The 25,251-nt window shown below is 42.3% G+C and overlaps 1 protein-coding gene across 2 annotated transcripts in view; it reads left to right on the forward strand.

Moving 5' to 3' along the window:
- The first annotated feature begins 8,925 nt into the window (after nucleotides 1-8,925).
- The window catches only part of SUPV3L1 (Suv3 like RNA helicase), a 28,093-nt gene continuing 11,767 nt past the window's right edge, over nucleotides 8,926-25,251 (forward strand). Inside the window, exons 1-5 of one of the 2 annotated variants that reach the window (XM_016427081.2) lie at nucleotides 9,344-9,466; nucleotides 11,568-11,620; nucleotides 21,597-21,674; nucleotides 22,868-22,975; nucleotides 23,774-23,888. In XM_016427081.2, coding sequence (XP_016282567.1) covers nucleotides 11,605-11,620; nucleotides 21,597-21,674; nucleotides 22,868-22,975; nucleotides 23,774-23,888 — 317 coding nt within the window. In that variant the 5' untranslated portion in view covers nucleotides 9,344-9,466; nucleotides 11,568-11,604. Of the gene's footprint in view, nucleotides 9,467-11,567; nucleotides 11,621-21,596; nucleotides 21,675-22,867; nucleotides 22,976-23,773; nucleotides 23,889-25,251 lie in introns of both variants that reach the window. The other variant, XM_001380587.4, reaches the window with a different exon arrangement.

Raw genomic sequence — 25,251 nt, forward strand, 5'->3', positions numbered from 1 at the left:
TATCGCAGTGTATCAATCTCTATATAATATTCTCCTGGTTCTGCTCCTCTCACTCTGCATCAATTCCTGGAGGTTGTTCCAGTTCCCATGGAATTCCTCCACTTTATTATTCCTTTGAGCACAATAGTATTCCATCACCAACATATACCACCATTTGTTCAGCCATTCCCCAATTGAAGGGCATCCCCTCATTTTCCAATTTTTGGCCGCCACAAAGAGTGCAGCTATGAATATTCTTGTACAAGTCTTTTTCCTTATTATCTCTTTGGGGTACAAACCCAGCAGTGCTATGGCTGGATCAAAGGGCAGACAGTCTTTTAGCGCCCTTTGGGCATAGTTCCAAATTGCCCTCCAGAATGGTTGGATCAATTCACAGCTCCACCAGCAATGAATTAATGTCCCAACTTTGCCACATCCCCTCCAACATTCATTACTTTCCTTTGCTGTCATGTTAGCCAATCTGCTAGGTGTGAGGTGATACCTCAGAGTTGTTTTGATTTGCATCTCTTGGATTATAAGAGCTTTAGAACACTTTTTTTTCTTTCTTTTCTTTTCTTTTTTTTTTTTTAACCCTTACCTTCCGTCTTGGAGTCAATACTGTGTATTGGCTCCAAGGCAGAAGAGTGGTAAGGGCTAGGCAATGGGGGTCAAGTGACTTGCCCAGGGTCACACAGCTAGGAAGTGGCTGAGGCCAGATTTGAACCTAGGACCTCCCGTCTCTAGGGCTGACTCTTAATCCACTGAGCTACCCAGCTGCCCCCTAGAACACGTTTTCATGTGCTTATTAATAGTTTTTATTTCTTTAACTGAAAATTGCCTATTCGTGTCCCTTGCCCATTTTTCAATTGGAGAATGACTTGATTTTTTGTACAACTGGTTTAGCTCTTTATAAGTTTGAGTAATTAGACCTTTTTCAGAGGTTTTTGTAATGAAGGTTGTTTCCCAAATTGTTGCTTCCCTTCTAATTTTGGATGCATTAGTTTTGTTTGTACAAAACCTTTTTAATTTGATGTAATCAAAATTATTGATTTTACATTTTGTGATTTTTTTCTAACTCTTGCTCGGTTTTAAGTCTTTCCTTTCCCAAAGATCTGACAAGTATACTATTCTGTGTTCACCTAAGTGGCTAATAGTTTCCTTCTTTATATTCAGGTCATTCACCCATTCTGAGTTTATCTTGGTGTAGGGTGTGAAATGTTGATCCAAACCTAATCTCTCCCATACTGTCTTCCAATTTTCCCAACAGTTTTTATCAAAAAGTGGGTTTTGGTCCCCAAAACTGGGATCTTTGGGTTTATCATAGACTGTCCTGCTGAGGTCATTTACCTCAAGTCTATTCCACTGATCCTGTTTTCTGTCTCTTAGCCAGTAGCAAATTGTTTTGATAACCACTGTTATCATAGTATATGTAACATAGTATAGTTTGAGATCTGGGACTGCAAGTCCTCCTTCCTTTGCATTTTTTTTTCATGATTTCCCTGGATATCCTTGATCTTTTGTTTTTCCAAATGAACTTTGTTATGTTCTTTTTCTAATTCAGTAAAGAAGTTTTTTGGTAGTTCAGTGGGTATGGCACTAAACAAGTAAATTAATTTGGATAGGATTGTCATTTTTGTTATATTAGCTCGTCTCACTTATGAGCAATCAATGTTTTTCCAATTTTTTAGATCTAGTTTTAATTGTGTGGAGAGTGTTTTGTAGTTGTGTTCATATAGTTCCTATGTTTGTCTTGGTAGTTAGATTCCTAAATATTTTTATATTGTCTAGGGTGATTTTAAGTGGAATTTCTCTTTCTAATTCTTGCTGCTGAAATGGGATGGAGATATATAGAAATGCTGATGACTTATGCGGGTTTATTTTGTATCTTGCAACTTTGCTAAAGTTGTTTACTTCAACTAGCTTTTTGGTTGATTATCTAGGATTCTTTAAGTAAACCATCATATCATCTGCAAAGAGTGATAGCTTGGTCTCCTCATTGCATATTTTAATATCTTCAATTTCTTTTTCTTCTCTAATTGCTACTGCTAGTGTTTCTAGTACAATGTTAAATAATAGCGGTGATAATGGGCACCCCTGTTTCACTCCTGATCATATTGGGAAGGCTTCTAGTTTATCCCCATTGCAGATGATGTTTGCTGATGGTTTTAGATATATACTGTTTATTTTTTTTTTAGGAAAGGCCCTTCTATTCCTATACTTTCTAGTGTTTTCAATAGGAATGGGTGTTGTATTTTATCAAAGGATTTTTCTGCAGCTATTGAGATAATTGTGATTTTTGTTGGTTTGCTTGTTAATATGGTCAATTATGTGGATGGCTTTCCTAATATTGAACCATCGTTGCATTCCTGGTATGAATCTTACCTGGTCATAGTGAATAACCCTTGTGATGACTTGCTGGAGTCTCTTTGCTAGTATCCTATTTAAGATTTTTGCATCTCTATTCATTAGGGAGATTGGTCTATAGTTTTCTTTCTCTCTTTTTGACCTGCCTGGCTTTGGCATCAGTACTATGTTTGTATCATAAAATGAATTTGGTAGAACTCCTTCTTGGCTTATTCTGTCAAATGTTTGTATAATATTGGGATTAGTTGTTCTTTGAATATTTTATAGGATTCATTTGTGAATCCACCTGGACCTGGGGATTTTTTCTTAGAGAGTTCTTTGGTGGCTTGTTCAATTTCTTTTCCTGATATGGGGTTTAGGTAATTTATTTCTTTCTCTGTTAGTCTAGGCAATTTATAGTTTTGTAAGTATTCATCCATATCACCCAGATTGCCATATTTGTTGCCATATAATTGGGCATAGTAGTTTTTAATGATTGCCTTAATTTCCTCTTCATTAGAGGTAAGGTCTCCCTTTTCATCTTGGATACTGTCAATTTGGTTTTTTTCTTTCCTTTTTTAAAATTAGACTGACTAGTACTTTGTCTATTTTATTTGTTTTTTCAAAGTACCAGTTTCTAGTCTTATTTATTAAATCAATGGTTCTTTGACTTTCAATTTTGTTAATTTCTACTTTGATTTTTAGGATCTCTAATTTAGTCTTCATCTGAGGATTTTAAGTTTCTTCGCTTTCTAGTTTTTTAATTTGCATGCCCAATTCATTGACCTCTGCCCTTCTTAATTTGTTAATATATGAACTCAAGGATATAAATTTCCCCCTGAGTACTGGTTTGGCTGCATCCCATAGGTTTTGAAAGGATGTCTCACCATTGTCATTTTCTTCAATGAAGTTATTGTTTCTACGATTTGTTCTTTAACTAACTGGTTTTGGAGAATCATATTAATTTCTAATTGATTTTTGATTTACCTCTCCATGTACCCTTACTAATTATTATTTTCATTGCATTGTGATCTGAGAAGGTTGCATTTATTATTTCTGCTGTTTTGCAATTGTTTGCAATGTTTTTATGCCCTAATACATGGTCAATTTTTGTGAATGTATTATGTGCTGCTGAAAAGAAGGTATATTCCTTTTTGTCCCTATTTATTTTTCTCCACATGCCTACTAACTCTAATTTTTCTAAGATTTCATTCACTTCTCTTACCTATTTCTTATTTATTTTTTAGTTTGATTTATCTAGTTTGGATAGAGGAAGGTTCAGGTCTCCCATTAGTATAGTTTTTCTATTTCATCCTTGAGCTCCTCTAGTTTCTCCTTTAGAAATTTGGATGCTATGCCATTTGGTGCATACATGTTGAGTACAGATATTTCTTCATTGTCTATACTGCCTTTTATCAGGATATAATTACGTTCCCTATCTCTTTTAATTAGATTTATTTTTACTTTGGCTTTGTCAGATATCATGATTGTGACTCCTGCCTTCTTTTTATCAGTTGATGTCCAATCAATTTGGCTCCATCCTCTTACTTTCACCCTATGCATATCTACCTTCTTCATGTGTGTTTCTTGTAGGCAGCATATTGTAGGGTTTTGGATTCTAATCCACTCTGCTATTCGCTTGTGTTTTATGGATGAGTTCATTCCATTCATATTCAGAGTTATGATTACTAGCTGAATTTCCCAGCATTTTGATTTCTACTCCTGGTTTTGCCTTTTCTTCTTTCACTATTTCCTTATACACCAATGTTTGTTTTTAATCAGTCCCCCTAGTTCCCACCCTTATTTTACTTCTCTTTCTACCCCCTCCCTTTTTATCCCCCCCTTATTTTCCCTGTAGTCTTTCTAAAATTACCCCCCATCTTCTCCCTCCCTTGTACTGCTTCCCTCCCCACCAGTCCATTTGTTACCCTTCTACACCCGTATAGGGTACAAATCTATTCTGTGCCCCAATGGATTGGATTGTTCTTCCCTCTTTGGGCCAGTTTCAAAGCATGCAAGAGTCGAGTATTTCCTATCTCTAACCTTTTTACCCTTCCAGTGTATTGATGTTCTCCCTCCTCCCACCATGTGCTTCTTTGTGACATATAAATTTACCCATATTTGTTTCTTTTCCCATTTCTTTTAGTATTAACCTCTTTTTTTTAGCTCTAGTATATATATATATATATATATGTATATATATATATAGTATCTATATATTCATATATATACACACACGCACGATTTATGCATGCATATATCTGTATACCTATTTGTGTCTTGTCCTTTCATCCTATACAGTTTGTCACTGTTCCCTCTAAGTGTAATTCTTCTACCTGCCCAGGTGATAACAACAGTTTTTAAGAGTTACCAATGACTTCTTTTCTTATAGGGATATATATAATTTTAACTTATTGAGTCTCTTAAAAATTTTTTTGTTGTTGTTTAGTTTAGTTCTTCTTTTTTCCCTCTTTTTTAATTACCTTTTGATGATTCTCTTGAGTTCTGTACTTGGACATCAAATTTTCTGTTCAGGTCTGGTCTTTTCTTTATGAATTCTTGGAATTCTTCTATTTTGTTGAATGACCATACTTTCCCCTGTAAGAATATAGTCAGTTTTGCTGGGTAGTTGATTCTTGGTTGTAGACTAACCTCCTTTGCTTTCCGGAATTCCATATTCCATGCCTTTTGGTCCTTCAGTGTGGATGCAGCCAGATCCTGCGTTATCCTCACTGTGGTTCCGTGGTATCTGAATGACTTCTTCTTGGCAGCTTGTAATATCTTTTCTTTGGTCGGATAGTTCTTGAATTTGGTTATAACATTCCTGGGTGTTGTCAGTTGGGGATTAAATATAGGAGGTGATCTGTGGATTCTTTCAATCTCTACTTTTCCCTCTTGTTCTAGGATATCGGGGCACTTTTCTTGAATAATTTCCTTTAGTATTATGTCCAGGCTTTTTCTTTTGTCATGGCCTTCTGGTAGACCAATGATTCTTAAATTGTCTCTCCTTGAAAGATTTTCTAAATCTTCTGTTTTGTGAATAAGATGCTTCATATTTTTCTCAATTTTTTCATTCTTTTGGTTTTGTTTTATAGTGTCCTGCTGCCTTGTGAGGTCACTTGATTCCAGTTGTTGTGTTCTGGTTCTTTTTTTTTTAATAACCCTTACCTTCAGTCTTGGAGTCAATACTGTGTATTGGCTCCAAGGCAGAAGAGTGGTAAGGGCTAGGCAATGGGGGTCAAGTGACTTGCCCAGGGTCACACAGCTGGGAAGTGTCTGAGGTCAGATTTGAACCTAGGACCTCCCATCTCTAGGTCTGACTCTCAATCCACTGAGCTACCCAGCTGCCCCCTGTATTCTGGTTCTTAAAGACTGGATTTCATCCCTAGCTTTTTGGTTATCCTTTTCCTTCTGGTCTGATTTTCTTTGGAGGTCATCTTTCATCCTCTTTGCCTCATCTTTCTTTTCCTTTGCTTCATTTTCCAGCTGGTTGATTTTGGCTTTCAAGACACTATTTTCTCATTTTTAATTCAAGTACTTCTGTTTCCAGATGACTTATCTTAGTTTTTAAGTTCTTTCCCCAATTGTCTTCAGCCTCTCTTAATTGTGTTTTGAGTTCTTCCACAGCCTGTATCCAATTCTCTGGGATTTCTGATTTATCGTTTGCTGATCTCTCCCTCTCTGTTCCATTTGCTGAATAGAAGCTGTCTATTGTAATTTCTTTCTCCTTTTTTGGTTGTTTGCTCATATTTACCCCCTTCTTTGCTCCCTATATTTGTCTGTGCTCTTGGTCCTCTCATTTTTTTGGTTTTGGGGCTGTCAGTCTTCCCTCTTGGTGCTTAGTCAGATCTCTCAGTGCAGTCTCTGGGGGAGGAATGTTGGGGTTGAGCTTCCCTGTCCTCTAGAGGCTTTTGATTGGATTAAAGTCCAGCTGTTAGTGAGGGAAAGTGTTGTAGCTTGGGCTTCCCCGAGCTCCAAAGACTTTTGATGGTATTAAGTTTAGCTGGGTTGGGCTGGATATGCTCTGAGGCCAAAACTCCCGGAAGGCTGGAGCCAAATGGAAGGTCTCAGCCACCCAGGCTGCTAGCTCTTTGATCTCTCTCTAGCTGCTTCCCCACCACCTGTGTTTGACGCTCTGAGCCTGGAACAGCCCTATTCTCAAGGTACATCCTCTAGACCAGCACCTTTGCCCACCCAGAGGTTCCCGCTGCTGGTGGGGGCTCAGCGCTCTATGTGGGCAGGGAGATGGGTCCTGGGACCTTCCTTCTGCCTTCCCCTTAAACCCGAGTGTTCTCGGATTTCAGCTTTTGGAGAGGGGAATACCTTTTGAAGTCCAGCAGGAGGGTTCCCCCGGCTGTCTTGTTGTTAGGTTTGGTTTTCAGTCCCCTAGGAGCATTTGGTTTGTGATCAGTAAGGAAGGATTTTCAGAGGTCTGAACTATTGTTGCTCCTAAGCTGCCATCTTGATTCCGCCCCTCACATTTATGTTCGTATTCCCTATTTTTCTTGTATTTATGATTAGCTATTTGTTATCTACTGTTACAATACTTTGACTCATGAAAAAGTACCCAGATGTTAGATTTAAAACACAACTCAAGGCTATATTCAGGTCCCATATAGTAGTTCTTATAAAATTGTTCATTATATCTCATTCTGTGGTTGGAAACACCTTCACTTTCTTTCCATAAGACTACTCTGGAGGTCTAGATTCTCCACCTCTGGTTGTGGATAATTTTGCCAGTTTACGTTGTCATTCAGTCACATACATCATCCCCTTCTGTTCTCCACTAGCTCCATTTTGTTTAAGTTCGTGTTTGCTGCTTCCGACACTTTTTTTACATTTCATAATTGGTTACAAATGTTTAAATTAATAGTACTAGAAGCTGTATGGTTTGTGAATGAGATTTAAAAAAACAACACTAACTTTCATCTTAGAATCAATATGGGTCTTGGTTCTAAGGCAGAAGAATGGTGAGGGTTAGGCAATGGGGTTTAAGTGTCTTGCCCAGGATCACACAACTAATAAGTATTTGAGACTATAGTTGAACCTAGGACTTCTTGTCTCCAAACCTGACTATCTGTTGAGCTATCTAGCTGCCCCTGTGAGTTTTAAAAATGATTATGACTCTGATCTTGTTAAAAGATTTTGTTCAGATGGTTTTTGATTCATTTTTTTATATCCTGTCAAGGTGTATACAAATAACTCTTATATCACTGCCAATCTTTAGATGGCCCAGTAATTTAAAAAATTATTTTTTAATTGAAGGCCAAAATGAGTTCTTTAAAGTTGATTTTTAGGAAAACACCAGTGACTCCATTTTGTGCCATATTTGCTATTTTATTTCTTTTTCTCTATGACACTGAATGTATGAAAGTCATCTTTAATGCCTGCCTCCTGTACATTAAGTTGTTTACAAAGTAAAACTCCTAGGACTCTGCCTAGTCCATTTCTCTTTATCCTATCAAATAAGAGACATAGCAGGAGTTCAACAAATGTTAAGTGACTGATAAAGTCATAGTTTTGTTGAATCTGAGAGAGCAGGCAAGAGCATCTCATCTGTGGGGCTGTGAGACACCTATTCACCACCTACTGACGGGGCCTGTTACCCCTCTTGGGCCGACAAATAAACTGCAGTGCACCTCTCTGTGCTGGCTTACTCATGCAGTGTGGCCAGCAAGAGGCCTGAAAATTCTTGAACCAAACCAATGATAAATTAGTCAGAAGGTCTGGAGTTGGGAGGTTAGAGTTCAAATGTGACCTCAAGACACTTAGCCCCCTGGGCCCCTTTCTTCTTTTGTAAAATGAGCTGGAGAAGGAAATGGCAAACCACTCCAGTATCTGTGCCAAGTAAATGCCAAACGGGGTCAGGAGTCCCACACAACTGACAAAAACGAAATCCAGCTGCTCTTTGGATGTTTAACTCGTTTGAGCCCCTGGCCACCACTCTAGAGGCAGATCTTACGCCATTTTACAGATAAGGAAAACGAGGCAGGGTGGGCGCTTGGTAAACACTGACTTGAAATCACTTCTCAGAGAAGGAACTCTGACCTGACCAGCCTCTCTTCAACCACCAGGAGGGAGTGGGGGGAGCGGGGCCCAGGAAGGGGAGCTTGCCTATACTCAGGCCATCCCCTCCCCCAAGCCAAGCTTTGACTCTGTCTCTTCCAACTTTCAGGACAGCCCCCCCCCCCCCCCCCCCCCCGGCCTCTTGCCAATCTCTAATATGTGATTGAAATCCCCATTCTGCCCTTTTGTTATAAGGGTTACACTTCCGGGCCCTCGGTCTCCTCCAGGGGAACCCAAGGCCCCCCCAGAGGCAGGCGAGGGGGTGGGAAGCTGCCGTTTTCGTTATTTACATGGCAGCGAAGAGGTCCCAAGGGAGAAGTAAGGTCAAGGTCACAGTGAAGGGCGGATACAGGTAGCCCTTCCCTTTTGCTCTGCCACCAGACTGAAGGTTGCCTCTGGCTCCATTCTGACCACCTGTCCTTGCTCCCCATGTGCGCCCTAGCACGTGTACCCCCCTGAGCCACGTGACACGACCCTCCAATCCCGGGAGCTCTGTGGTCGGAAATCTGAAGGCTAATCCCAGTATCCTCTTAGGTCCCCGGAAACGCCTGATTAGTTTCCTTTCTGAAGGGCCCCCGCTTTAGAGCTGGACCTTAAAGAATATAAAGAAAGCATCTTCTCTGGACGTATCTGGCCCAGGAGTTCCTCATTTGTTGAGCAGAAACAGCTCCAGTGGAGCTTTTAACTCCAATTGGTGTAAGGCATTTCCTAGGTAGCCCCGGCTCGAGCGGGGTCCTTCTCGGACCGGACGTGGCGAATTGCGTCATAGTTACGCGCGCGCGCCCGCCCGGGCTGCGGGGCGCCGTTCGTGGTCCTGTTCCCATGTCGCTACCCTGGTGCGCTTTTCGCTGGGCCCGGCTTCCGGCCCGGTTGGGCGCCGCGCTGCGTTCGGGCCGGGATCCGAGGCTTCGGGCACTGGGGCAGGCCTGGTCCTCCTCTTCCTCATCTTCTTCCTCCTCGTCCTCCGGCGGTACCAAGGCTCCGAATACGTCCCTCTATGTCCCGCTGCCCGTGAAGCCCCTCGGACCCAACGCCGCGGGCGACGTGGGAGCTGAGCTTACGAGGCCGCTCAACAAAGGTGAGTCTGCGTACCCCGCCCTGTGCCTCAGTTTCCTTGTCTGTAGCACCAGAACGTTCGGGTTCCTTCTCCTCCTAGAGCCCGTAGACCCAGGGCTCCTGACACCGAGCCTCCCTCCCCGACCGCCTTTTAGAATCTCAGTTTACCGACCTGTTCCTCGAGGGAGGCCCCCACTTACCACTTGCAAGGAGCAAACCACTAAGCGCCTTATGTTAGCGAGGCTCTTTGACGGCTGCTCGCCCGGACTCTGCCCATCAGACTGGGCGCTCCCCGTGAGCAAGGCCTGTCTAGGTTTTTCAGTTTTCGTGGTGCCTTTTGCACACTGCAGGTGCTTAATAGAAGTTTGTTGAGTCTACCCAAGGAAACAAAATGCAGCCAAGCAGGGTCCCTGCCCGGATGAGAGAGACTGCCCATTACGGAGGATGGGGAGGAGCGAGGCACTGCCCCTCTCCCTGCCCTCAACTCAAGAGTGAAGGTCCCCGCTCCCCACCTCACCTCTGTATGGTGGCAGAATCTCCGTATTTGGAGGGAGAAGATCGGGGTCTGACCTTGGGCTTGAGCCCACTGTATGAGAGATCTTGGGTGAGCCTTGAGAAACTGAATTTTTTAGAGAAGGAGCCACCCTGGCAAGATTGGGCTTCCAGCCAGCACCTCTTCTGTCTTCCTACCAGGTTTAAATACTGCCAACTCAGAAGTTGTGCTGCCTCTAGGTGTACTCAGGTCACCTATAGCTCTTCTAGAACCTCAGTTCCCTCCTATGTAAAATGGAAATTATAACCACTTGTATTAAAAGTGATTTATCAGGGCAACTAAGTGGCTCGGTGGATAGAGAGGCAAGCCTAGAGACAGGAGGTCCTGGGCTCAAATCTGACCCCAACACTTCCCAACTGGGTTGACCTGGGCAAGTCACTTAACCCTCATTGCCTGCTTATCACACTTCTGCTTTGGAATCAGTTTTAATTCTTAGACAGAAGATATGGGGGTGTGCTTGTGTTTTTGCTTTTTAGGTTTTTAAAAAAAGATTTACAAAGACTTTTTAAATGAGATTTAGGAAATCGTGATAGAAGTAGACTTGAGACTGGGTTTCTCTAGGTCCTTCCTGCTTCCCCAACCCCCCAATTTCTTAAGGCTAAAAGGCATGACCCTAGGATAGTCTCAGGTTTTATATCTAGAAAGGGTCTTAAAGGTCATTGAGTCCATTTCTTTCATTTTATAGATGAGAAAGTTGAGAAAAGGCCTAGCTTGCTGGTCCAAGTCACAGGGTTGGCAATAATGAGATTTGAGCCCTGGGCTTGTGACTCCAAATTCAATCCTTTTGCCATTTTATTAAAGTAGCTCTTAACAATAATAATTGCTAACATTTTCATAGTGCTTTAAGATTTGCAAAGTGCTTTTAAGTATCCCAACCCTGCTTTGAGGTGGGTGATTTATCTTTTATAGACGAGGAAACAGGCTGACAAAAGATAAATTATTTTCTTGGGGTTACAACAGCTAGTAAGTGTCTGAGGCAGGACATGTACTCAGATTTTATTTTATTTATTTATTAGAGGGGGAAAAAAACAACCTTACCTTCTGTCTTAGAATCAATTCTGTATATTGGTTCCAAGGCTGAAGAGCTTGGTAAGGGCTAGGCCATGGGGATCAAGTGACTTGCCCAGGGTCACAGCTAGGAAGTGTCTGAATCCATATTTGAACCCATGACCTCCCATCTCTGGGCCTGACTCAATCCACTGAGCCACCCAGCTGCCCCCATGCACTCAGATTTTAATTCCAAGACCAGTAATCTGTATTATTGCACCATTTAGCCACCTCTTAATACATGGGTCTGGGGTGTTGAAAGCCTTCCCTGGATTGGTGCTGAGTTCTTATCTAGCTGTAAATCAGAAAATGTGTTATTGGAGGATGGAGGTCCTTAGGATAATGGGATCCTACCCTGAAGAAGCTGTATTTTTCTTAACTAGGAGGCCTAAAGAGAAGCTTCAGTAGATAGATGGCAGTGTGTCCCCTTAGGTAGACAAACCAGTGATGCCGGGGACTTGGGGGCAGGCTCCTACTTTAGGTGATGATTTTATTTTGTAGCAACCTTTGTTTCTTCATTTAGGAAGGTGATTAGGATCTTCTGGCCAGAAGAACATGAGATGCTGAGGGAATCAGGTAATTGGATGAAGTGAGGTGACAGTAGATGATACTAAGAGACAAAACTAGGAACTGACAAGAGAATTGTTTCCTAGACCTTGATTCTGCCAGCACAGGCATTTCCTGCTTATCTGAGGAGACCTTGTTGTGTAGGGACAGCAGCTGGGTGACCCCAGAGTTGCCTTCCCTCCCCTTCACAGTAGTTAGCTGCATTTTGGATTTTCCTGTTCTTGTATTTGGTATCCCCCAAGCCTAAGCCCCAGTTTTCATCTCTTAACCAGTGCTAAGATCAGCAAGTATTTAAGTGCCTACTATGTAAAGGATATGAATGCAGTGAACCAAGTGACTTCCCCCTCTCCACCAGCTTACATTCTAATGGAAAGACAGCAGGGACATACAGGTTTAGGAATCAGTAGAACAAGAGTACATACAAATTGTTACAAAGCCATTAAATACTCGAGAGAAAAGGGCATAAGAAGTAAGAGGAGTCAGGGAAGGCTTCGTGTATGGGTGTGTTTGAGCCGCCTCTGGGAGGAAGTATGCTCTGAGGCTGAGGGAAGAGTGCAGGGATGGCCTCTTAGGCATGTAGGGGCTCCTGGCCAGTGCAAAGGCATGGGGACATGGGAAAGTCAGCCCGGTGGAATCCAGGAATGAGACCTCAGAGTGAGGATAGGAAGAGAGAATGGGGAAAGGAAGAGGAGGATTCTAATAGCTCACTGGGCACTTCTACCTACAACCGAGGGCATTGTCTCTGGCTGCTCCCCACACCTGGATCAGTCTCCCTCCTCCACTCTGATTACAGACTAAAGTCCCTGGTTCTCCACGGGAAGCCCTTCTTAGCCCCCTCTTCACTTTGGTGCTTCCTCTGCTGAGTGTTTCTGTCTGTCTGGCTGCATAGGGCTTGTTTGGGTCGGTTGGTTTGCACATAGTAGACTGGGAGCTCCTTGAGTGCAGGGACTGTCTTGTGCCTCTTTGTATCCTCATTGCTTAGTCCTAGCACCAGTACCACCATGCTGGTTTGCACTATGTATTTAGTGTTGACTGATAGGAAGTTCCTGGAATTTCAGTGGGGAGGTGACTCAGGTCATGTCTGTGCTTGAGGAAGATCCCTTTAGCAGTTGTGAGCATAAAGGACTGAAGGAAGAGGAGAGAGACCAGTTAGTAAAGACAGAAGAGAAGTTTGGCTTTTGATTGGGGGAGAAAGAGAGAGGAAAAGGAGGCATCATATTATAGAGTCAAGGGGCTGGAGTTCCAATGCAGCAGTGGGCACATGGGCTTCGCTTCTTCCATAAAATGAAGAGGTTGGATTTGGTGATCTCAAGTCTCTTCTGAGCTCTTGATCTGTGACAAGTAAACTTTTCTCTTTACTTTTTTAGCCCTTACCTTCAAGTCTCAGAATAGATACCATGTATCTGTTCCAAGGCAGGTGAACAGTAAGGGCTTAGCTAAGCCATTGGGGTTAAGTGTCTTGCCCAGGGTCACACAACTAGGAAGTATCTGAGACCTTATTCAAACCCAGAACCTTTCAATTACAAGTTTGGCTCTATCCACTGAGCCACTTACTTGCTTGTCATCCCCCCCCCCCCCCCCCCCCCCCGCCACCTTTATTTTATTCCAGTGACAAATTTCACATAAGTTTTCCAAAGTTACATGATTCATATTGTCTCCCTCTCCCCTCCTGGAGTTGACAAGCAATTCCACTGGGTTATACATGTATTGTCACTCAAAACTTGTTTTTTAAAAAAATTCATTTTTATAAGAGAGTAATCGTATAAGACCAAAATCCTAAATCATATACCCAAATAAACAAGGGATAAATCATGGTTTTTTTTTTTTTCTGGATTTCTACTCACACAGTTCTTTCTCTTCATATGGATAGCATTCTTTCTCATAAGTCCCACAGGATTGTCCTGGCTTAGCAAAGTCTATTAAATTTGTTCATCCCACAATATTTCATTTACTGTGTATAATGTTCTCCTTATTTCACTCCTTATCAATTCACATAGGTCTTTCTAGTTCTTAAAGAAATCATCCAGTTCATCATTTATAGCACAATAGTATTTTATCACCATGATAAAATCACAATTTGTTCAGCCACTCCCCAATTGAGGGACATTCCCTCATTTTTTCATTTTTTTGCCACTTCAAAAAATGCAGCTATAAATATTTTTGTATAGATAGGTCTATCCCCATTTTTAAAAAACCTCTTTGGGATATAAACCTAGTAGTGGTGTTGCTAGATCAAAAGGTACACATTCTTTTAAAGCCCTTTGGGCATAACTGCCCATTGCTTTTTAAAAACTTTTCTGTTTGACAAGTATCAGTTTCTCTCCCACCTGACCTCCTTCCAGTTGAGCAAGCAGAAAAACCAAACCAAATGTTCATAGGCAGACAAAACATTCCATTATTGGTCTTGCCTCTTTCTGTAGCTCACCTCTGGAGAGAGTGAGCCTCTGTTTGCTTCCTTGGTCCTTTGTTTTCCTTTTATCATTCGATGTCTTGATTCTGCTCGTTTTTCTCTTCATCAGTTCAAACAAGTCTTCCCAGATTTCTCTGATTCCATCTTTTCACATGGACCCCCTTGGGAGTTCTTGGTCACAAAAAGAACTGCCATGAATGCCTTTGTACATGTGTCCTTTTCTCCAACTTCTTGGGCTGCCCAGCACATTGCTCCATCCTCCTAGGGCATGTCCTTGGCCTCTGTCTCCTTGTCCCTCTTGCTGCATCTTACTTCCACAAGACTCTGTAAGGCTCAGCTCAACTCTGGAAATGTAGCTGGGCCTTAACCCAGTATTTTGTGTGTCTACAGTTTCACTGTGTAATATTTAAGATTAGGTTTGACTAAATATGAGAGTTATAAAAGTAAGATTGTGGTCTCCATTTATAAAATATTAATCCATAAGTCAGAAAAACTGTTAGCTTTTATTTACAACTGGGTAGAATTATGAAATATAGGAAAGAGGTAGGGGAAAAAATCACCTACCTATAAATACCCTAATCCTAGACTGCAAATGCAGATCCAGAAGCGAGTCTTACCAGAATCCAAGTCCTAATTAGGAAGCTGATTTTGGAAGCTGGAATTGGAAGAGCCAGGAGGTGCTGAAAAACTGCCGAGAGCCTTCAGTGCACAGGAGTCTAAGACCTCCGAGAATCTCACTAGTAACTCATGCTGAAGAGTGTCCTACTGATAGCACCAACAGAGATAGAGGGTCTCCTGGCCCAAAGCACCAAGGAAGCAGAGTGAATCTTGTCATTCAGTCTCACCTTTTATACCCCTTTTTCCACATCACTTCCTACTCTCCTACTTTATGGGAACCAATCACAGCCTCTCAATTTACCCAGCACTGCCCAAGGGAGGGGCAGTGCTTGGGGGTTTTGGGAGCTCTCTTACCTAGTGACTTACTGAGTGTTAAGTAAGGGGTCCTTCCTTCCTTCCTTCCTTCCTTCCTTCCTTCCTTCCTTCCTTCCTTCCTTCCTTCCTTCCTTCCTTCCTTCCTTCCTTCCTTCCTTCCTTCCTTCCTTCCTTCCTTCCTTCCTTCCTTCCTTCCTTCCTTCCTTCCTTCCTTCCTTCCTTCCTTCCTTCCTTCCTTCCTTCCTTCCTTCCTTCCTTCCTTCCTTCCTTCCTTCCTTCCTTCCTTCCTTCCTTCCTTCCTTCCTTCCTTCCTTCCTTCCTTCCTTCCTTCCTTCCTTCCTTCCTTCCTTCCTTCCTTCCTTCCTTCCTTCCTTCCTTCCCTCCTTCCCTCCTTCCCTCCTTCCCTCCCTCCCTCCCTCCCTCCCTCCTTCTTTCCCTCCTTCCCTCCCTCCCTCCCTCCCTCCCTCCCTCTCTCCCTCATATGACCCAGAGTCCTTGTGTGCTGTTCTTCACCAATTGCCCTAATTCCACCTAGATGTCTTAGTGCATGTCACAGCAGTAGAACACCAAGGTTTTATTGTTATAAACTGATGCCTTTTTACCCCTTTTAAGAAAGCATAAAGCCCTGACCACTCTCCTTAGACCTAGTGCTACCTTCACTTCTATCCCCCAGGAGGAAGCTCACCCTCTCCTGTAGTAGCAGAGGACCACCAGTGATGTTTACTAGGAGTGTCACAAAGCCAGGACTTACTGGCTTAAGAAGAGCATTTATTAAATACTTTCTGTGTGCCCAGCACTGTACTAAGAGACAGAGACTGTGAGAGGCAGCCCCTGCCCTCCAGGACCTCACAGTCTGCTGGGGACTGGCAGCATGCAAACAGCAGTTGCCAACAAGATCCCTATAAGGTTAACTGGAGGGAATCTCAGAAGGAAGGCTCTAGCATTGAGGGTTCTAATGTAGACTTCATGTAATTTCTGCAAGAACTTTCTCTGCCTTATTGTATAGATCAGAACCACAGATTCTGATGCCATCTGGTCAAACATCCCAGGCCAGACTAGAAATGGTTTTCTCTCACTTGACATATGGTGGTGGGCTGGGCTGGGGCTGGGACTGGGGCTTGAACCCAGGTTCTCTTGCCACTATACCAGTTCTAGGGTCAATAAAAAGAATCAGAAAGTTTGTTAACTTATTAAACTGTCTTTTGCTGCCCTACACCCTGCCTTCCAGGAGCCCACATTCTGCTGGTGACACAGATATACACAGGAATAAATAAAGGCAAAGGAATTTCCAGTGAACCAAAGGGTTGTGCTCCCAGCTGTAAGCCTCAGTTTTGTCCAGTTCTTGTGTCTCCCATGGCATTCCCAAACCTCATCTTAAATCCTTCCTTATAGGAGGCCTTTCTTTGCTCTGAGATCACTTCCCATTTGGGCACAGTACATACTTGGAGCTCGATCGAGTGCGCACCCCCCTCCACCTTCCCCACACTAGTATAAACCTTGTTGATGACTTAGTGAAGTACTCATTTAAGTCACAATGAGTTATTTTTGTGGTTCTTTGGCCACTTAAATCAAGAAATCTTCCCCAGAATGATGGATTGTGAACTGACATCCATAGTCCCAAATGAAGTCAGCATTAGGAGGATTAATAATTAGTTAATAGTCTTGACATGTGATCTTGTTTGGGTTGGGGCTATCCATCCAGAGGCTGTCTGAATTAATCACTTGTTATTAAAATGTAGAGAAGAAGGGAGAAATGAGTGGTGATTATAGCCAAGATTTAGGTCATTTGAATATGAACAGTGAAACAAAGCTTCATTTTTAATTAACATTGTTGAAAACAGCAACAGTATATGTGTACCTTTGTGTGTTGTGTTGTGTGTGTGTGTGTGTGTGTGTGTGTGTGTGTGTGTGTGTGTGTGTTTTGTGCTAACATTTCTCTCTTCCTCAAAATATAATGCTTAGGAGTCCCATTATCAAACCAAAACTCCTGTCCAGTTGTCAATGAAGGTTTTAAAATTTAGCAAAGCATCCATTGCATGTCTCTAAAAAATATTAATCCCAGTGTGGAGAGCAAGCAAATGTCAAGAAGTTAGAGCTCTTTGACCTACATTCAGAGGTGTCAGTCATCAGCCTCCCTCTTTTCTCTTCAATGATTCCCACTTGATAAGTAAAAGTAATTGACCCTTCAGCTGTGATATTCCACTAGCAAGAGATGAGAAAACTTACCTCCACAAAATGCTTAGGGAACAGGTAAATTCTCTGCATGGCTGCTGACTGGTGGTTGAAGGAATTAGGAAAGAGTGAGCATCTGTGGGCTAGAAATGGTTCCTGAGTGAAGAAAAAGTGGGCCCTGAAGACCAATCCTAGAGAAGGTAGTGGAGGGAAAGGAGAGCATTCCCAGGATAGGTTAGGCTAAGCAGACAGACTGGATAGGGATACGGTGGGGGGCTAAACAGGGACTTTCTAACTTGAGGAAATGGAAGTCACCATAGACAGATTCTTGATTGATTCTGGATCCATTCAGAGTAGTATTGTAGGAAGATTAGTTTGTCTTGTAGCTTGAAAGATGCTGGGAAGGGTTTTAGTGGGAAGAGAACTGGATAATATATGCCTTCCTTGTAATAAGTGGGTCGATGTTGTCAGGAAATATTGTCAGCTGGGGTAGTGACCTTGGGCATGAAGAAACAAGGCTAAGTCTCTCTCTCTCTCTAGCATTTTTGAAGAACAAAAAGCCTCTGTTAGGAGAGGAAAGAGCCAGAGCAGAGTTAAGCTCCTGGTTGATATTAGCGTCCTTGGAAGGCACCAGCTAAGTCTTAGGCTTAGATCAGTTGACACTACCTCAAAGGCTAAAAATTGCCTCGTGGCTTTCATTTGGAGTCAGATCCCTCTTCAGCTTGGTTATGTTTGAGTCTGAGAAAGGGCAATGTTCTTGTGTAAAAACTTTTCACAAGTCATTTTTAAATTTTTAGTTAAAACATTTATTTTTCTCTCATCTCTTCAACTAAACAAAAAGAACAAACTCTAAAAAGCCTGCCTTACCTTGATATTCCATAATTTGTTTTAGCATCCTCTAGTGGATGGGAGCCCTCTTGGAGTCTCTCTTCAGAAGCTTGAGGAGCCTTAAGAGTATTTTAGCTTCTTTTGTTGTTTTATGATTGGCAAATTACTCGTGGTCACATTTTAATAAGTATTAAGTGCTTACTATGTGCCAGGTTCTCTCTCTGTGAAGTCCTGGGAAGATAAGTACAAGCAGAAAGACAACTTCATTGGATGGGGGGGGGGGGGTTAGCCAGGGGCATGGTGAAGAAATCCTAGAGAATCAAGAGTGCCCCTAGAGAGGAATGAAGATAGAGCTGGCCCAGACATCTTCCTTAAAATGGAGGGTCTGGGAGGAACCCAGTCATTCCGAGGAAGAGGCCCCCCTGGTTGGATGGCATGGGGTCACTGGTGACAAAGTTGCATTCTCAGCCTCTAGTGGCCAAGAGTTTAGGACGACTGAAGTGTTGATCTCTCTCCACCCCCCTTTTGCCAATAAGAAAAGTGATATATGATGCTACTTTTGCATTCATTTGCTTTCCTTGAAAACTCTTAGCGCTTTACTGACAGAGACCATAGGCCACCCTTTTGGGCATGATGAGTCCAAGGTGGTTCCAGGGACTGAGTCTGAGGTCCAGTGGAAGGGGATGTAGTAAGTAGGGCAGAGGAGGGAGCAAGGTTTGGAGCTGGTGTCTGAGAAGATGAACTTGATGTCATCTCAGAAGTGTATCACCAAACGGTCAGCCCTTGGGTGGTCTTTTTGGGCTGTAGCAACTCACTCTATGGAGTTGTAATCTGTATGTTGGTGAGGGGAGTACTAGTCACCGAATCCCCTTGGATTGGGGACCTGAATGGGAAGTTTTAGATGCTAAACTCTGTCCTCTAACAAATAATGTAATAAGGGGATGAGCCGTGAAGGTTTGATTCTGATGGGAGCCCAGAAGGCCCAGAGCTGAGCTTGGACTTAAAGGGACAGTGCTCCTTTGTGGCTATTGTAACCAGGGAAGGATTGGTTCCCCCTCTGAAACCCACCATCTTCATCTAGTAATTACTAAACCTTGGGAGAGGCGGTGAGAGGATCAGTGCATTTGGAGTCAGCCTTGGGTTTGTAATGAACCCTGTGACCTTAGGCAAGCCACTGGGCCTCTCATCCCTCAGGTGAGGGAGGAAGGAAGGGAGACTCAGGCACCTGAGTGACCCATCAGAGTACTGAAATAGAGCCTTCATTTCCTTGCTTTGTGGTGCTCCTCAGCTTAGGGAGGCTGCCTGAGCCAGTCCCATCAGCCAGCATGTTGGCAGATGGCTTCTGAGCTCTAGGATGGGGAAGAAGTTTTCAGAGCAGGAGCGCTGATTCATTCACTAAGACCACTTTAAACCTTTTTGGCAATACTTTAAAGGGCATAATATATTAGAAACACTTTGTAAATCTTATCTGTAAAAGAGAGCAATTTTTAAATTTAGGAGGCTGCAGTGCTTGTGATGTATTTGGGGAAGAGAATTTCATTGGGAATTAGGAGTACATAGGTTTATTCTGGCAGAGTAGAATACAATCTTTGGTTCAGGATCGAGATCATATTACTTGACTTTTTCTTACCATGTCTTAAAAAAAGTAAATTATTGTTATGCCATTTTATATCACCTAAACTATTTTTAAAAATTTACAAGCATTATCTGTTATCTCAAATGAAAAAATTTTAAAGTTCTCACAATCGGCTAGCAAAGCAAATTCCCACATTGCCCATTACATTACCAGAATTTCCCCTTGTTATTCCTCTTTTCCCCTTCTCAAAGACCCATCTCAGATGATAGAATCTTTTTTAAAGGGAGAAAAAACTAATAAAATAATTAGCAAAACAATGAATACTTTTAAATTATATATATATATATATATATATATGCGCACACACACAATGTCCCATACTTCTGGACTACTCAAGCCCTTTGCAAAAGAGTAAAAGGAAGTATCTCTTTATGATCGTATTTTTTTGTTTTATAATTTTTGCACCATTTCCTTTTTTAAGTGAATTTGTTGATGACTTTGGAATTTTTATTGTCAGAGTTTCTCCCAGTATTCCCCATCCTGGAGCTCAGAGGCCAGCTCCCATTCCTCATCCTTAGGAGGTACTTAATACTGGTTGATGGACTGGCTCAGTTTCCCTAAACTGATACGTGTGTATCTCATAGGACAAATACTTTTAAAAATTCAAGGATATTTTATTTTCCCAATTGCATGTAATAACAATTATCACTATACATTTTATGAAATTACAAGGTCCAAATTGTCTCCCTCCCTTCTCCCGGAAATGGTAAGCTTGTTTGATCTGGGTTATAGTGTGTTATTGTGCAAAACATACTTCTGTATTGGTCATTGTTATAAGAGAACAATCATCTAAAACAAACCCCAAGATAAACTGATGTGAAAAATAGTATGCTTTGATTTGCATTCAGTCTAGCAGTTCTTTTGTGGAGAGCATTTTGACCAATAATTTTTTAGGGGGGGAAAGAAAACAATCTACAAAACCTATCAATACATTCACAGGGAGGGGTTGATTTGGTTAATGCTAATGGAGTCTTTTTTCTGAGGCCTGACGTGATAGAGACAGTGCTAATGGGGTCTCATCCAAAGCCTTGATTGATGGCTCAAACTGACTCCATTTTGAGGAAGAGAATATAGTAACAGTAGCTAGTAATTAAGGTAAAGAGGTGTGGTGAGTACAGGGAGGAAGGGTGTATGGAGGTTCTTGTTCAGTCACCCTGTGTCTCCAGGGAACTGATGTCACTTTACCCATGGTCCACTCTGTTTGCCCCGTGGGGGTGGGGAGATCAAATTGCTATGTAAACGAGATGTTAATGATAGGCTAAAAACTCCCAGGCAATTTTAGGTTACTTTGGCTCTTTCCTGTACACTCTAAGGAAGGCAATGAGTCTAGAAGTGGAGCATTGTTTGAACCTAGTTCTGTGTGACTGGGAAACTGAACCCCCTGTACTTGCTGCCCAGAGACCCCAACTGAGGACCTAGGTGAGGGCTAAGGATTGAGTTCTCTCATAACGAATCTAAGCAACTCATGTGCCTTACATGAAAGGGAGCCCCATTCTAACCACCCAGCTCTTGTTTCTGTGTTCTTTGGGTGCAGTTACTTGGCAGGGTTTGGGGGGAAATGTTTCAGCCCACCCCAGGGGGTCTTCTCCTGACTTTTCTTTGAGGCTTTACTTGTTCCTTGTTGTTTCTGGTGTTTTTTTTTCTGTTCACATTCTTGTAGTCCTCATATGTATTGCTTTCTGCTCCCTGCCTGCTCCTGTCTTCATCATCTTCCTTATTGTTTATAGCCCAGTAAAATCCATAACACTCATACACTACAGTTTCTTCAGCCATTCCCCAATCAAAGGGCACCTCCTTTGTTTCTAGTTCTTTGCTACCACTCCTAGAAATATTTTGGTGGCTCTGAGGGGCTTTTTCTGATCAGGGGCTCCCTTGGGACAGATGCCTGGTAGTGGAATCCCTGAGGCACTGAAATCTTATTTATTTGAGTTTTTCTCTTTAGCCCAAAGAAAATGTGTGAAAAGGTAGATAATAAAATTGAACCTATGTTTTTATCTTTCTTACAGTTGAAGTCAGGAAAGTCTTAGACAAATTTTACAAGAGAAAAGAAATACAGAAATTGGGCACTGATTATGGCCTGGACGGTAAGACAGCCCCCTCTCCCCCAACTGTTACTGGGATATGGAGTAAAGCCTTACTCTGCTCTGTCTGGGGAGGAGGCCTGGAGCAGCCTGCACTGGGAGGGATTGAATAAGTGGCAGAGAATGGGGAGGTCACCTTGACACTCAGCCATGTGATCCACTGGCATGTGTTAGTGGGAAGAGGCCTGGCCTTGGAACCAGGACTCTGGTGTGATCACAGCAGAGCACTCAGGATTTTTGTGTTTTGTTTTTAAATTCAATTTGATCTTATTTTTGGAGTTCTGAATTTTCTTCTTCCCAACTCCTTTTCCCTGCCATTGAAAAAGCAAGGAAAACAAAACCTGCTAAACTCCTATACAGTCAAGTAAAACAAATTCCTGCATTTAGCTGACTCAAATTTAGTGGGTTTTGCCACTCAATTTCTTCTCTTGTAAAAGGAGTGAGCCCTGAACTACATGATTCTAAGGTCCCTTCCATTACTTACTTTATCTGATGCCATGATTGAGATAAACCAGGGGAAATATAAATAGGGCTATATTTCTACTATAAACTCTGATTTTTATGGAGTTGGCTGGGACAAAGATAATTTCAGAAAAATTGGATGTTCTAAGAAAAGTCATCCCTTGTTAGAATGTTTTGAGAGAACCTGGACAGGGACTGAGAACTTCATCTGCTTAATTATAGGACTCAAGATGCTCAGTGCTATTTTTCCCATATAAATGCATTGATTTAGAATCTATTAAAATGTGACCATAATTGTAGTAAAACTCATAATATCATTAGCATCATTCATTTTCCTATCCTTTTAAAACAAATTCATTTATAAAATTGATTTTTGCTTTTTAAGTAGTGTTATTTAAAATGGGATTGTCACTGTTTTCTTCTCTTTTGAGAAATGAACTCAAGCCCATTTGGAGGAGGCCAGTTTGTCAGATCATCTCTGCCCTTTAATCTGGCCATATCTCATTTGTATTTGGGGAGTAGTTCTGAAATAATTTTCCAGTTACCTAGTTCTTTTTCTATCATGGAACATCCTTTGTTTAGCTGCAGGTATGAGATGATTCAGGTGGCTTCATATTTTTATTGTTTTAAGAAACTTAGCACAGATGAAATTGTCTAGGGATGAAGGTGCTTCTTCCTCTTGTTGTTTATGTAAAAGTTCTCTTCTCTGTTTTGGTTTTTTCTATGTTTCACAGCCCGACTCTTCCACCAAGCTTTCATCAGTTTTAGAAATTATATCTTGCAATCACAGTCCTTGGACGTGGACATTCACATCACCCTGAATGATATCTGCTTCAGTGCAGGCAAGTGGATGGAGTGGGAGGTGGCATTAGTTCTGCACAGAGCTGGCCTTTCACTCCTCTTACTCTCCCCCTTCCTATTGTTCCTTGGATATTTTTCTCCCAAGAGTTCTATTTGTTTTGGACTAGGTGGAAATAACTTCCTTGGTTCAATGCTTTAGTTGGTGGGTTAGAATTTGGACTTATGAGTCCTAGAGATTTAAAAAATTCTCAGCTTGGGGGGAAGCCCCATCATGTCTTAGATAAAATTAGGAATCCGGAGATAGGACAACCTTTGGGGTAGTCTATTTCTATGAACCCTGTTTCCTCCCTGGCTCCCAGTGTATGAGAAAAGCCAGATCATCTTTTGGTGGTACATAGGTCAGACTTGAGTCTCAGAGCAGCAGGTTCTTATGGGGGAATTAATTTGTCTTTATGATAGAAGCTTCCTGCTAATTTGTAAAGTCTTGGATAAACTTGCCTTTATTTGCATTGGCATTTTTAGTTAGGTAAACCTAGATTTTCTCTGATAGTGTCTATCTCCCTAATAATTTAAGACTGCATAATTTTATTTTTATCCCCTGTAAATCTAACCTCTTAGGTTCTTTACCCAAGAGGATACATTGGGCAAATGCCAGCCTGAGAATAAACAACAGAGGACCCCAAGAAAGGGTCTGAGGAGCCCATTGTCCTTTAGATCCTTAGACTTTCTACCCTAGGAGCCTTTCCCCAACTAGAATAGTCAGGAATAACCTGTCAGTCAACCCTTGCTTCCTTGAAGGAAACACATTGCATTTGCTGACCTCATGTCTTGTCCTACAGCTCACGTTGATGATCTCTTCCCATTTTTCATGAGACATGCAAAGCAGATGTTCCCTATGTTGGCCTGTAAAGATGATCTCCGAAAAATCAGCGACTTACGGCTTCCACCCAACTGGTCAGTTGTTTCATGTGCTCCTCAGAAATGTTGAATTTCTAGTCCTAGGGGTGAAGGATCAACTGGTGTCATGGGCTTGAGAGTCACAAGTTAGTAATTGTCTCACAAAAAAAATCACAAACCTATAAGAAGAACCAATCTGTAGAATTTATAAAAATTTTTAGGCATTGGGAACTTGTTCTAAGAGGAAGTCTAATGTGTTCTTTTCAGTTCAAAAGCCTATTTCTGGGGCAGCTAGGTGACTCAGTGTATAGAGGGCCAGACCTGAAGTTGAGATGACCTGAGTTCAAATCTGGCCCTAGACACTTCCTAGCTGTATGACCCTGGGCAAGTCACTTGGCCCCTGTTTGCCTAGCCCTTGCCCTTCTGTCCTACAGTTATTACTAGGACAGAAAGTAAGGCTTAACATTCTCTCTCTCTCTCTCACTCACTCATTCACTCACACTTCTCTCTCTCTGCTTCTCTTTAATCTCAAACCTTTTAGCCTATATTTTAGGTGTTGGGAACACAAAAATGAACTAATCCATCCTGAAGGAGCACAGCATGAATTGGGGAAGGAGTGGGCATATATTCATCATTGGCTATGTGGCAACCATTGCTCTAAGCGCTGGGGATACAATGGGAAGGAGAGACAGTTTCTGCTTTCCAGGAGCTCACAGTCTAATGCTAGCCCTTATAGGAAGAAATGGATGCAGGACCCGTGGCAGACAAGGCTGCTGATATGCACTGTGGTCTCCCATCTTTCTAGTCAGGTGTAGTTGGTGACTCAGGGTGAGTGGCTGGGTCTAATGCCGAGCTCCGTAGACTGAAGAGTCCTGGGCTGTGACTGAGGAGTAGAGAGTGGGCCTGGGGGTTGGAGTAGAGTAGGCACTCTTCTCCAGGGAAGGGGCCCTAGGGTCTGACTTGCTTTGTGTTCTCCCAGATGATCTATTGGAGGAGATGATAAGATAATGGAATGTTCCCTTACAGGGGTGATCCTTGCAAAGGAGAGCTCCAAGCAAAATAGCCTGAGAAACTTGGCTCTTTTTGCCTGTGTTCCCTCCCCCACCCCCCTCCTCCCAACAGGCTGTGAAGTCCATTGAAGGAGGGGGGTTGGGTCTTGTCCAAATTGGATTGTCTCTGCAGTACCCAGGGCTACAATTCTTGTAGTTCTGTGAAGTGCTATGTAGCCCCTGGTAGATTAAAGAGAAATTCTATCAGGTGGAGGTGGTGAGGGAAGAGGTAATAAAGAATTGATAAAGGAGGGAACTGCACATCTGGGCCATTTAAGAAATAGAGGTGACAGGAAAGCCTAGATCCCCCATCAGGAGCAGGAGCAGTAAATGCAAAGACATGGCACAGGGGACAGCAGGATGAGTCCAGG

The sequence above is a fragment of the Monodelphis domestica genome, chromosome 1 (genome assembly GCF_027887165.1).
Source record: "Monodelphis domestica isolate mMonDom1 chromosome 1, mMonDom1.pri, whole genome shotgun sequence".
NCBI classification, from domain to species: Eukaryota; Metazoa; Chordata; class Mammalia; order Didelphimorphia; family Didelphidae; genus Monodelphis; species Monodelphis domestica.